General features: G+C 35.1%; 1 protein-coding gene across 4 annotated transcripts in view; it reads left to right on the top strand.

Annotated features, from left to right (window-relative positions):
* Nucleotides 1-14,084, top strand: part of GSK3B (glycogen synthase kinase 3 beta) — a 172,657-nt gene that overhangs the window by 157,087 nt on the left and 1,486 nt on the right. For all 4 annotated transcript variants that reach the window (XM_006905540.3, XM_015595989.2, XM_015595982.2 and 1 more), the window contains one exon: nt 2,528-2,626. In XM_006905540.3, the coding sequence (XP_006905602.1) occupies nt 2,528-2,626 (99 nt within the window). The remainder of the gene's footprint in view (nt 1-2,527; nt 2,627-14,084) is intronic.

Below are 14,084 nucleotides of genomic sequence, written 5' to 3'. Positions count from 1 at the left end.
CCATTCTAGGTTAAGAACCTGCTCTTCTTAATTGTTTTATAGACTTCACTTACACTCTCCCTTGTGTCTTTAAATACGGCAAAGCCCCCAGGATCCCATAGCTTTGCTTCTTTTCTTGCCTCCTATTTTCTTCACTTTTCCCCTTCTTTGTCTTCATTAGTTATCACTCTCTCCCTACCCAATGACTGTCTGCTACCAAGAGGAAAAGAGGATTGCTTTTTTCAAGCCCTGCACCTGTGTGTGTGTGTGTGTGTTGTACCCTTACCCAAAATAAGACACAGATCCACCATGGCCCCTCAATTGGATGTACAGATACACAGAAAGATAGGTGATCTGGTAAAAGAGAGTAAACAGATAGGAAATGGGCAACATGGACCATAAATAAAGTGACCACAGACCCTGATATTCAGTTTATTTTGAAGATTATCTTAAAAGTAGCTTTGTCAAAAGTCATATATCAAAATCTCTGGTCATCTTTTCCTTTTTTAGATTTTGTTTTAGATGTTGGGCACTTGGTCATGGAAATCTTTAATTTAAAAGTATCCTGAATATCAGATTGAATGCCTTTCTTGCTATCTTGTTTGTCTTGTTGTCTTTCCATTTTCTGTTTCTGTTGATCAGACAAAGACACTTATCTTTTTCTCTCTATCCTGGGACCTAACACACTGTTTGGTGTTCAGTATTGTTCAAAGGATGGGGGCGTGAGTGGGTAGATGGATAAATGATTTTAAAGAAGCCCTCCTATTTTAGCAGATTTTAATCTTAATTGGAATGGTAAATCTGACTTTGTTTTAGGTTACTGAGAGTGCCATATCCTTCATTTTTAGTACTAGAACCATAAATTCATCAGCCATGGCAATTGGAATTCTCTTGCTTTCCTAGGTATAAGATTGTAGATTAAAATTGAACTTACTTGAAATAAAACAGCATAGGATTTTTTTTTATTTCTTAGAACCAAAACAGCTACTAAAGCTGATTATGAGGAAACAGCATCTCTTCGAACCTCATCATTAGGGTAGTGGTTTTCTAACTGTCTTCCCAGGGAAGACTTAACTTGGTGAACTGACCTAAGTTTTCTCATTTATGGGGAAAAAATAATGAATAATTTCTCTCATTTTTAAGCTTTTCTGCCCATTCATTTTTCATAAATCTTGGTATCAGCTTGTTATCTTTTACCATAATTGGGTATCATTTAGTTTCTAATTTAGTATAAAACTTGGATATTTAGGTACCAAGTAGAATAAGTTAGTATTAACAGGGACTTTGTACCAAAAAACATTTATAAGCTATTGCATTAAAACATTATTTCCCTTGCCTAGGGGCTAGAGTGAGGGACGGATGGGAAGTGACTACTTAGAGGTTTCCCTTTGGGGTAATGAAAATGTTTTGAAACTGGATCCAGGTAATAATGGTTATACAAGATTGTGAATGTACTAAATGCCACTAAATTATATACTTTAACATGGTTAATTTTATGTTATGTGAATTTTATTTTAATTAAACTATTTCCTAACATTTTAAATTCCATGCCATAACTGTGAATTGTCAAAATGTATGCTGTAGCTCAAAAAATAATGTCTTTATGTAGCTAGTATGGTTGTGTAATTATTCCTTCAAATCGCTACATTTATTAAAGTGAAAATGAACACTCACTGGTTAAATGCTGGAATAACAAGAATAAACCTGGGTTATCCTGGGCAGACTGGAAGAACAGCCGCATCACCTAAAGCTTAACACCAGATGTTTATGTGTACAGGCTCACCACCACTCCTAGCTGTCTGTCTACATCATTAGATCTAGTATCATTTTAAGATTATTTCTTAAGACTCATATACAGAACTTGATTCTTTAAAGAAAGCTATTCTGTAAACAGTTGACAGAAACTTTCAACATGCAGGTAAAAAGCCTATTTCAAACTTTTAAAAAGTAACAAAGCAAAATAAAATTGGTTACAAAGCAAAATAAAATTGAATAAAGACATTCTTCTTTTTAATAAAACTAATGAGCCTTTAAACAGATGGTTGTTAAATCCTGTTTCCACTAGTGTTTGAATAGATCTTATCTGCATTGGCTTGTAAACAATCGGGTCGATTGTTCTGTGCATGCAGTGTGGGTGCATACACATAGACACACAGACTACAGTCATATTATTTTTTTCTCTGGCACCATCACCCTCAGTTCTTGTCTTTTGTCAGAGTAGTTTGGGAAATTGATGTTAATGAACAATGAAAATAGATCTTATTAATATACTTATTCTACAAAGTTTTGGCCAATACCTTTCTCCCAGATATCTTTAGTTCTCAGACATGTTCTAATTTTAGCAGATAGAGCTTTTATTATGTATCACAACATTTCCATGGGCTTTCTCTGTAGTTCATTGATTTAGTTTCAGATGTAGGTTTATCACATCTTTTTCTGTTATACCAGTGTTTTTTACTGTGGTATCTTATGTTCATTGTTACCAATAAAGTAGTTTCATATACAAAGTTAAGAGTGAGTTTTAACATATGTGTCTTCTTTTCTCTAGAACTGTCAAGTAATCCACCTCTAGCTACTATTCTTATTCCTCCTCATGCTCGGATTCAAGCAGCTGCTTCAACTCCTACAAATGCCACAGCAGCCTCAGGTGAGAACGCATAACTCTTCTATAAATATACATATTTATAGAAGAGTATATAAAATATATATATTATAAAATATATATATATTTTTTTAAAAGACATGATTACCTGTATTTTATTTCATTTGATAACATGTGAACATATAATACCTTCCAAGTGTCAAAAACAGCACAGCCAAATTAATAAATGTGACTAAAATATTGCTTTATTTTCAAAAAGCACAAAAGGACCCCATAAATACTTTTTCTGTAAGATGTAAGTATCTTCAGAATAACAGAGTAATGTTATTCTGTCCCATTGTTATTTTAAAAGTCATGCTTTCCTTATAAATTCTTGATTATATATATCAAATGAGATGCCAATAGCAGAGAGCAGTCTTTACAAACTTTATTGAAAGTAATTCACTTTAGTTTCATCACCCTGAATGTAAATTATATTAGTATACTGGAGGCAGATTGTTAAGAAGTATAAAATACAGATTGGAGAATTTAATCATTCGACAGAGCTAAAACTGCAGTGCAAATACATTTAACTAAGATTTAGATTAGAATGTGATTAGGCCTTTTTATCAAAAACAAAAAGCCCACATGGTCTCCCAGGGTAGAGCTCCATGTACTATTGGTCCCTTAGCCAGCTAATGAGGGGGCCTGATTTAGTGCAAATCACTGTCATTACAGATATTCTGAAAATACCCAGTCCTTGAGTATGAATTGAAAGTCCTCTGAAAGAAAGGCTGGATGCTATTTAAAGTGAAGTTAGAAATATAATAGGTAGCAGAATCAGGCTCAGAATTTGGTACCTTTTTTTTTTCCCTTACAAAAATCAGATGTCAGGAGCTGACTTCATTAAATCATCTATTACATTGAACTAAATTGAATCAGACCCATTTTTGCCTAAGGGCATTTATGCTGCAGGAGATAAAATCTTTCATTATTAGTTCCTAGCTTTCAGCAGTAAGGTCAAAATCCATCTGTTGTCTGACACAGACTTGTTTGTTCCTATCCAATCTTAATCCTTTAGAGCATTGCTAATAAAGATGAAAAACATTTCATTCTAGTCCATGTCCTACCCTCATTCCAAAAGAAGTCTGAAAAGTCTCTTCTCTAGTTGTAATTCTATCAGAACATACTACCCTGAGAAAGTCATTTGAACTTTATTAGTTTCAGTATTGTCTTACTAGTTTTTTCATTTCTGTAAAATGAGTGACAGTGCTCTCCAACAGTAATTTTGTGAAAACCAAATGTGTACTGAAATGTGCTTTAAATTTTTCAAATGTAAAATATAGGATTTAAAAAAAAACTACGGCCTGTTTATTTAGAAGGAAGACAGAATGCTTAGACAAGCTGTTAATAAACTGAATAAACTACTGGTCCAGGTTGGATTACATTGGTTATTCAAAACTTGAAATGGCCCCTAACCCTGAACTAAATGCATTTATTTGTTGAGCTAATTTCCAAGAGTTTTATTGGAATTGCTTTAGACTGTGAATAAAAATGAGAAATATAATTTAAGTTGAGTAATTTTAAATGATTTTCTTAATGTGAGAAACTTAACTAGTTAAAGTAAACTAAGGTTTTTGGGCAATATGTCTGCCTAGTCGGAGACAAGGGTAATCTTATTTTTAATGTTGCTTTGATTCAGGTTATAGTAGTTACCAAAAAATATTTCATTGCTAGATATATATTCTTAAAGCTATTGAAGTCAGATTTCAACATAAGTATGGAAACTGGCATTGGACTGTGATCCTGAGAGTTTACTTCAAAGTTGAAGTCAATTAGGGTATGGGGAGTTTAGTAGAGAAATAGTTGGCTGAGAGCAGAGCTAAAATTAGTTTAGAGAAATGGATGCCTTGAGTATCTTAAATAGTTACCAGAAAAGATTTCAGATACTACTCTGAGCTTCCTAGTGGCTAAAGTAAATAAAGAAATGTTATCTGTTCAAATTGCCCATTGTTCATAAGAGAAAAAGCATGCTGGTGGCTTAGGAGAAGCAGTGTGTTTCTGGGCCTGCTGTTTTAGAAGTATTTCTACCTTAGGACCTCAGATTTGGTACCATAAGAGACATATAGTAAATGAAGTTCTCATTTCCACTCTCACAATAAATGTGATTAGTGAGTTTCATATGGATACTTGTTTAAGTACCCCTCAGTGTAAGCCAAAGGCATAACACCACAGTTTTCTTTGGGGCCAAAGTTAGTGAGAGCCCAGTATATCACCAAACGTACATCAGGAAATGCAATCTAGATGAATGGATTGACTATATGCCATTAGTGACTGCCTATATTTAAATAAATACATATGTACATGTGTTTATTTTTCAAGTAAGAATTTGGTGGTATGAATTATATTCTTTATTAAGACCTTAAACTATACATGCTCTCTTATCTCCCTTAGCTTCAGTTTCCTTATCCATAAAACAGGAACAGTGAATACCTACTGCATAGAGTTGTGAGAAGTAAGACAAATTGTACAAGAGTGCTTTAGCTAGCATGTGTTTAAGGTTCAGGTAGTGATTGCAGTTGAATTAAGATTCATTATAAACCATTACTGTGTGGATCAAGGGCCATTAGAGTTCATAGTGTTTAGTTCACTAATCCCACTTTAGTGATCTTGACTTCAGGATATATCTAACAGAAGGAAAAGAGCTACCAAGTACAGATATATGAATAGGAATAATTGTATAATAACAAAAAGGAGAGCCAATCTGATCTGAATGGTCAACAGTAGGAAATTGTTTCAATATGTTATGAATCTCCAGTTTTACGGCGATTAAGCCATATGTGGAAAAAAACTAAAAATCTTAAATACCATGTTGGTAACTGCCAAAATGTGTGTTTACATGTGCATAGGGGCTAAATAGAAATATATAACAATTAAACAGTTGTGTTAAATTAGTGGGTATGGATGTTGATTTTTTTTCCTCCCTCTCAAAAACTTTCACATTCTTTTAAAATTGTTGTCAAAATACCTCAGTATCTGGGAGCATTATAGTTGATCATGTCTCCCATGACATGTCAAACTCTTGAAAATTACATATATGCTACTATCAGTCCATAAAGTGTAATTTCCTAATTTGATATGCGTGTACATATATACACATGTATATATAATATGCGTGCATATATACATATATGTGTATATATGTATATAATGTGTATGTATTCTGATTTATCTAGACCATCTAGAGTAATAAATCTTGAGAAGTTATAGTTTTATTAATCAAATATGACCCCTTTTAGAGATCATCTGATCCAATGCCAGATGAGTTAAGTGTGAGGTGTGGTGGGGAATTTCAACTAGAGCAGTTTTCTCTATTTGTTTTGTACATCAGTCTTCTGGGTAAGGTTTCTTTCAATGCAAAAGTTCTTTTATTAAAACGTTTGAAAACCACTGATTTCAGTTCACCTCTCTTAATGTCTGCTGAGACATTCATTAATTGGAAGTTCATTACCACGAGAATGAGCTCATTCCATCTTTTTATCACTCCATTACAAAGTTGTTTTTCTCTTTTTTTTCACCCTGAAATTTGTCCCCCCTTCCTTCTTCCACACAGTGATTCTACTCTGGGGTTATATTGAACCAACACAATTTGTGCACAAACAAGCCCTTCAAATTCTAATAATGGCTAACATGCCCTCTATACTGAGGATTTTAAATCCTAATCCTGAATATGTTCCAGAATATCAGGGTGTTAAGTTATCTGTACAATTGTATACCATCTGCACATTTCATAAACATCAATTTTTTTGTCTATACTCAGGTGATTTATAAAATCTATCAAGCAGAACAAGGCAGAGCCTACTAGAGATTTTTTTTTTTTTTTGCCTTGTTTGAAATTACTGATAAAATAAGTTAAATGGGACCAGATAAGGTTTATTAGAGATTATTCTTATGGTGGTCTCTAAGTGATTGCTTACTCCTTTGTTGTTTGCTTAGCTACAGACCAACTTTACAGTACATATAATGTTATCAAAAACTATAAAATACTTTGTTTAAAACTTAAAATTTTTCAGATTTTTTTCTGTCAAAAAGGCATAACTATCAAAGATGAAAATAAAACTGTTTTTAAAACTTAAGGAAGTTTCTAATGCCTAAATATAAACAGTTTCTGTAATCCATGTTAGAAATTATTTCTTGGACTATAGATTCTGGGTTTAAAGACATTTAAATGCGTACATTGCCCTCACCTTCCTTGGGCTGCATTTTGTTTATTAGGATTTTTGTTATATCCTTTCCAGGTTGAAAACCCTTCTAACAGAAAAGGGAATCATGATAGGAGTTGGACAAGGTCTGTCTCCTCTGTCTTTTTACCTGGTCAGGGGGCTTAACTTTTCGTGATCTTACTTTGAAAACCTTTAGCTGTTACTTTATTTAAACCAAACCTGGCATGTTCTTACAGATTCACATTATTATTTTCTATTCTTCCTTGGATATGTGCCCTTCTGAAAGTTATGTATTTTTAATATGAGCTCATCAGAGAAAACCCTTTAGTTGGTTTCTTTGGTCATTTCCCCTCTGCTTTGCATTGAGAATATTTGCACTTGCTTGATCAGAATTTTTATAATTTTTGTTATCTTATCAGTTATTTAGCCCCTTTCGAAGACTCTAGCCACAAAGTCATACCTATTTATTCTCTGAACTTTGTGAAATCTATTCTGCTAAAGTCATGGTTCAGATTTAGCCAGAGCTTGTGGTCTCCCTTCCTTAACTATCAGTTATTTTTACCCCAGAATTCCTGTCACTTTCTACATCACCAGCCAGTTCTTTCTATTGGGCAGAATTAAAAAACATAATATATAGTTATTTTAGAAACAAATCTCCCATATTCTCATATCCATAGATAATCAAAGGTAACATTTTACATTTTAGACTACATATGAATGGACAGAGAGATGTGCTCTTTTTTTTAATGCGTTTATGCTATTTGGGGAGTGGGAGTATATGACTATATGCTATGGGAATATATGACTATATACTATTCAACTGGTATTCTAACTAAGTCTGTACTGTAATTTATTTAACTTAGCCTTATCTTTAGACATTTGAGTTGTACCCCAGTTTTTAGAAGCAGAATTGCTGAGTCAAAAGGTATGAAGAATTTTTTTTAAGTTTTTTATGTATGTTGTCAAACTACCTTCCAGAATGCTTGTCCTGTTTTACACTAACCACTGGCAGTGCACTTTTTTTTTTTTTTTTCCATTTCTCCATTACCTTAACACTGGCCAGCCCAGAGTGGGAGTGGGGGAGGCACAGTGTGCACATGCTTATTTTTAGGCATTACTAACTTATAGTAGCTAAAAAACATGGATGTCTTTTTTGCCATACCCATTTCCTTCTTTTGGCTCTGTGTTTGAAATATGGACTTCCATTCACATTTGCCAGTTTGCCAAATTCACTGACACCAATGAGGCTGTATCTACCTTAAGTTAGTTTCAAGTTTATTTGGCAAGTTAATATATAGATACCTGAAGTCGAATTAGTTTAGTCATTATTTCACCAGAACAGGGCTAAGTAAGTATAACTTCTAAGAAACTGTTTCTTTTTATGCAAAAATATGTTCTCTTCTATTAAGTCAAAAATATTACTGGATTTTTTCCCCCACCTCCAAAAGTAATATAAAATCTTCTTAAGTTGGTGAGTGTTCTGTCAGACTTTCTTCCAGGTGTTCTTCAAGTGTTCCTTAGTTCCTTGCCTAAAGTCATCTGCTTATGTTCATATGCCTTTTCTTACTCTTTATTCCTAAATTAGATTTTTTTTCTCCCCAACTTAAAAGACGAAAATGTTTCCTGTGTCCTTGGTGGCCTTCGATTCCCTACTCTGAACAATTAAGCCTCTCGATTAAAATGCGCTTTGCCCCTGAGCTCAAAGAGCTAAGAGCTCTCTGCTGCTGACAGATCGAATACAAACAGTCTTTTTGACAAGTCCTTCAGGTTTGTTGGTGGGATTGGTTGCTGGTGTCTGAATTTTGGTTCTGTTTTTGAAATGACAGAAGCCAACTTGGTGTCTTGCGCCACACCTTTTCCTCGGAATAATATGAAAAGAGAAGTGATGATCCTTTGCTGAGGAAGATTGCCCACCCTCTCCTTCATTATTACACATGCAAAATTGTCAAAAATTGTAGGCATTATAAAGAGAAAAGTGAAAATTGAGTTTTTCCTTACAGGTGATACTTTGATTTCATTAGTGTAAATTATGCTTTCAATTTAAATATAAACTTAGGGTATACCTTTGATTCTCTGTTATGGTCTTGTTTGTTTCCAGTGTCAGTTAAAACACTAATATCCGAGACATAGTTTTATAGTAAAGACATCGCCACTTGAAATAAGTTGAATAGAAACATCTTAAGTTAGCTGCACAGTATAAGTAACATCGCAGGCTGCCCAAATCTCATCTTTTGGAGGAGTTTACCTGTCATGAGACATTTCTAACTGTTACAGAAAGAAGATAGCTGATGAATAGAAACACATAAAATGGGCTTGGGAGAACATAATACAGGAAATAAAAGTATACTTTATAAGCTCCCAAATATACTTATAAAGTACATAAAACAAAAAGAATTTGATATGTCTGAAATATGCTCTTTAACTAATATGCTAGCATTAAAAATATTAAAATTTTAATGATTTTGTAGCTTTTGAGAACTTGAATCATGTTGAGGGTAAATAAGGAACTAAATTTTTATTTCAGTTAAATTTAAGTAACCATTTGTAGCTCGCAGACACTCTGTTTGAGAGTGCAGATAGAACATTTCCATCATTGCTGCTGGGCCAGACAATGAACACTTTCTTATATCAGTTAGAGGGCTTTAACTTTTATAGACTAGTAGTTCTTCTGGAGTACTGATACATGGTGGCAGAGTCTTTGGAACCCAGCTCTTGTGTTTATTCTCTGTCCTTTCCTCCCAACCTGTTTCATTGTTTTCTATTCTTTTTATTTAAACTCTTTGGCTACAGTTTATAAATGTCAGTCCTTCTATTTACTCTTCTTCCCCTTTCCATTTGCATATTAGATCAGACACATTTGGAGGGACAGGACTTGCCAATGCGTTAGATGTAGGGGGAAGGGAAAGTGAAGAATCAAGGTGAGAATTTTTGGGTTATGACCTGGGCAACTAGGTGGGACAGTTTCATCAAATCCATGACTTGATTATCTAGCAACTCTTATAGATCTCTGAGAATCTGGGAGGAAAAACTGAATTCTCTCCTAGAAAAATGTATATGTATCACATATAGAATTTTGCACATAAAAATTTAATCTAGAACAAAATCGGAGCCTCATGGACTCTGTTGGGAACCTGATACCACAGGGCTTTACCCTCGGCTTCACTATGGGAGTGCCTAACTTGTCATTTTTACCTCTGAGGTCACACAGAGTAAAATTGGTTTCAGTAAATACATGTACAAATACTCTTTACCACATCTAGTACAAAAGCCATAGAACTCCTCTTAGGATTAGGAAAAAAACAGTTGATCATATGATGATGCAGTCTTCTTGTGTTGTATAGTTTATTAGGAGCATACCTAATTTTTTAGAGGACTTGGTCATTGGTGCTCTCATGGGCTTGTGAGCATAAACCCTAACTGGCATTTAAGTTCTTTGACATGTATGTGTGTGTTGGTTATCTATTGCTACACATCAAGATACCCTAAAATTTAGCATCTTAAAACAAGAGTAAACATTTATTATCACACAGTTTACATGGGTCAGGAATTCACAAGCAGCCTAGCTGGATGATTCTAGATCAAGGTCTCTCATAAGGTTGTAGTCAGAATGTCAGCGTGGGCTGCAGACACCTGAAGGCTTGCCTGGGGCTGGGTGATACACTTTCAGGGTGGCTTATTCATGTGGTCAGTGAATCTGTGCTGGCTATATGCAGGAGACCTCAGTCCCTTCACCACGTGTGTGTATCTCCATAGTGCTACTTGAGTGTCTCACATTGTGACTCCCCCTGAACCAAGTGATCCAAGAAGGAGGACAGAGTGGAAGCCAGTGTCCTTTATGTCCCAACCTCGAAAGTTACACATCATTATTTTTGCAGTATCCTGCTGGTTAAACAGGGCAACCCTATACATGACTCATTTGGGCCATCTTGAAAGGTGGCTATCACAATGTATTAGAATGATGTTATATCTTCCTCCTCCAAAGCCAGTTATTCTCTCCATTCCCCCTCAAGTCCATCTTCAGTTTGTACTGTAGGAGCATCAGAAGGGTGGTAATGGGCATTGCTTTCTGGGGAGCTAAGAAGTCGGTGAACTATCATAGTAGCTCTCTAGTTCTTTCCAAAACACTTGTAACTCTGTATACCCCATACAGACTATTTGAAAATTAGAAAGTAAAATAACTCTAACTTTAATTCTTATCATTAATCCATTGATGTGTTTTAATGTAACCCTTTTAGATAATAGAAATAGGCTTCTACAAATCACAGTGGCTTATGTAAGGGTTAGGGACTTTCTGAATGAAAGTCCCCTAAGCTCTTTTCTCCCTTTGCCAGGAAATCTTTTCTGCTGTTCCCTACTGCCGATAAAGGTCATCACTCTCTTCCTCTGCTCCCTCTGCTCAGCTCTTCCACTTGTTAGCCCTGCAGTCTTACATACATTACTTAATCTCTTTGTGCCTCCATTTTGCCATTTGCAAAATGGGAACAATAATTGTACGTATTTCTTGGGGTTGCTGTGTAGGCTAAATGACATGCCTGCAGCCTGTACTTAGTATAATGTCTGGCAAATTGGTAAATATTCAGATGTTAACAGCTAGCTGCTGCTACGGATTTTTATTATGGTGGTGATGATGGTTATTGAAGTCATACTAAACTATAAATTTATGTATTTTCAAATGTCTCTTTTTCCTTTCCATTTATTGAAGTTACTATAAGCCAGGTACTATGCTAAGCACTTCATAGGCCTTATTTCATAAATAGGTGGCATTACCATTTCACAGATGAAGAAATTGATGAGAGGTTAATTAACTTGTTCTAAAATCACACAACTATTAAGTTGTACAGCTAGCTCTTGTTTGCAGTAAATGTGCGTGGAATTGGATTAGATTTTTAAAAGTTTGTCAGTGTGAATATCAGAAGAGCATCTCAAGACTAAAAACGAGACTGTACAGTCAGTCTTTGATGATTCGTAGTTGGATTGGATGCTTTGTAATCAAAAGATCTTAGCCCATCCTATAACCAGGTAGCATCACTTTTACCAGTACGACTATAAAGAAGGGAATGCAGGAGAAGCAAAATGAGCTTTGCTGCTTTTAAAGTTACTATTTCAATGCTTGAGAGGGAAGATTATAGAAATTAAGATAAACATCCAAATCAAGTGACTATCAGAATTTTAAATTAATGAACATTTATTATAGAAGACCCATATTCAGTTATGGTAAAAATAAGTTTACAGAATTGAGAGTGGGAGCAAAATAACCATCTACCAAGAAGAACTTAAGAAATGTAGCTTTGTTCAGTCAGTAAGCCAAGTGTCTGTTGGAATCGCTATTGACTTAGCAGAAATTCATTTTTTATGAGTTTTGCTTTTCTTCTCCTTGTACTTTGTCCCCCCTGAGAAAAAGAAAAATCTGTTCTTTTTCTCAGCAAGGACATGCATGATTTGATTTTAAATGGAGTTCATTGCATTAGGCAAACAAGTTTTTTTGATGAATGAGTACAGTGCTTTGTCTTTAGGTATCAAGGATATTTATAATCAAAAGAGTTAACTATTAAATTTTTATTCATCAAGCAATTATCGGAAATTATTCAGATAAAAAAAAAGATCATTAAATTACAAACCTGAGGAGCATGAGTGTCTTTTCAGATTTTATTGTTCATTGGTAAGTTCATTTTCATTATATGCATACTTAAAAGACCTGCACTTTTTATTCTGATGAGATAAGCAGCCTTTGAATTTATCCAAGGAAGGGGAGACTAGTTTGGGGAATGTCATAAGATCACAGGTAGTAGCCAGTGAAAGGACATCGACAGATTAGTAGCTAAATAGGATTTTGTCAGAGAACAAATTAAATAATGGTCTGGATAACATGTAGATAAACCTTAGTGGGTGTTGGCAGTGGCCAGAGCTGCTAACAGTGCTAGTATATGTGCTGATGTTGTGATCAAGCAGATAAATTCCTGATGATTAGTGAATCTTTTAAGTCCTGGGGAAAATTAGAACACGACAGTTTTAGCTGTCATCTTCACATAACTGAAAATGAGAGAGAAGTGCTATTTGACGATGATCACGCATAGGTTCTGAGTGTCATCCAAAGCATGCGAAATGCTGCAATAAACTTGACTATTTGAGGAACATTATAATTCTGAAATAGCTCTGTGGCCCTTCAGGCTTTCTCTGGCCTGTTGTTTTTAATGCAGCCTGTGCCTAAGTTGTGAAAATGAATGTTTTTCTTGAGAAAGACTTACAGGAGCCTGTGGCCTGCATAGGAATTGGATATTGATGCACAGGCATAGTCCTTTCACTGGCTACTACCTGTGATCTTATGACATTCCCCAAACTGCATAGGCATAGGATATTGATGCACAGAATTTGGGTGATCATTGAGAGTAAAATCCCTGCTAAGCAAGGCATATCCAAGAAAGACCAGAAATCATGAATGAAGCATTTGACAAATTCTATTGATGCACAGAATTTGGGTGATCATTGAGAGTAAAATTCCTGCTAAGCAAGGCATATCCAAGAAAGACCAGAAGTCATGAATGGAGCATTTGACATAGTTATTTACTGATTATGGAAAAGGCTGTTTACCTGCCTTTGGAGAATAGGTTCTATGTCATATACCCTCTCCTGCCACCTGCTCATGTGCCATCCAATGAGTTAATATGGTTCCATGCCATGGGCAATGAGAAGCTAGTGCATGGGCCTGATTCTATGATGTCCGCACTTAACCTGCATGAAAACAGGGTTAGAAGCAGCTATCGCTGTTTTGAAGGCAATTAAAAGAATTAATCATAATAACCATTCAAATTAAGAGAGGTAAACATTTTTTCCCCCAAAGGCTAAGTTAAGTGTATATAAAAGCAGATTGTTTGGAGGGCAGGAAAATCCAGAAATTTAGAAAAGTATAGTTTTTATAGAGTAGCCACTGAAATTATAAACCGAACAGCTAATCCTTAAGGATTACCATGTATCTTTTGGAGTCTTTTGTTTCTCATTGTAATTAAAAAATTCAAAGTAGAAAAATCCAAAGACTGAGTGTTACATTCAGCCATGACATTGTTTACTCATCATAGGATATAGGAGAGCTACAGTCTCCAGAGAGACAAAACTTCTGGGTCTGTTTTTTGGTGTCATCAGCTTTGATGGCCAAAGGTGGTGTGACTTCTAGGGAGATGGTTCTTGCAAGTTGCTCATCCCAGTCCAGCCACTTTTTTTCTTGCTCGGGGCTTAGCGTGAAGTGTTTGGGAGAAAATTTGCCCAGCAGTCTATTTCCAGTCATGTGTGAGATGACAGGGAAGCAG

Source organism: Pteropus alecto, unplaced genomic scaffold (assembly GCF_000325575.1).
Source record: "Pteropus alecto unplaced genomic scaffold, ASM32557v1 scaffold251, whole genome shotgun sequence".
Lineage (NCBI taxonomy): Eukaryota > Metazoa > Chordata > Mammalia > Chiroptera > Pteropodidae > Pteropus > Pteropus alecto.
The sequence above is the reverse complement of the archived record's forward strand: the minus strand, read 5'-3'. Positions and strand labels throughout refer to the sequence as shown.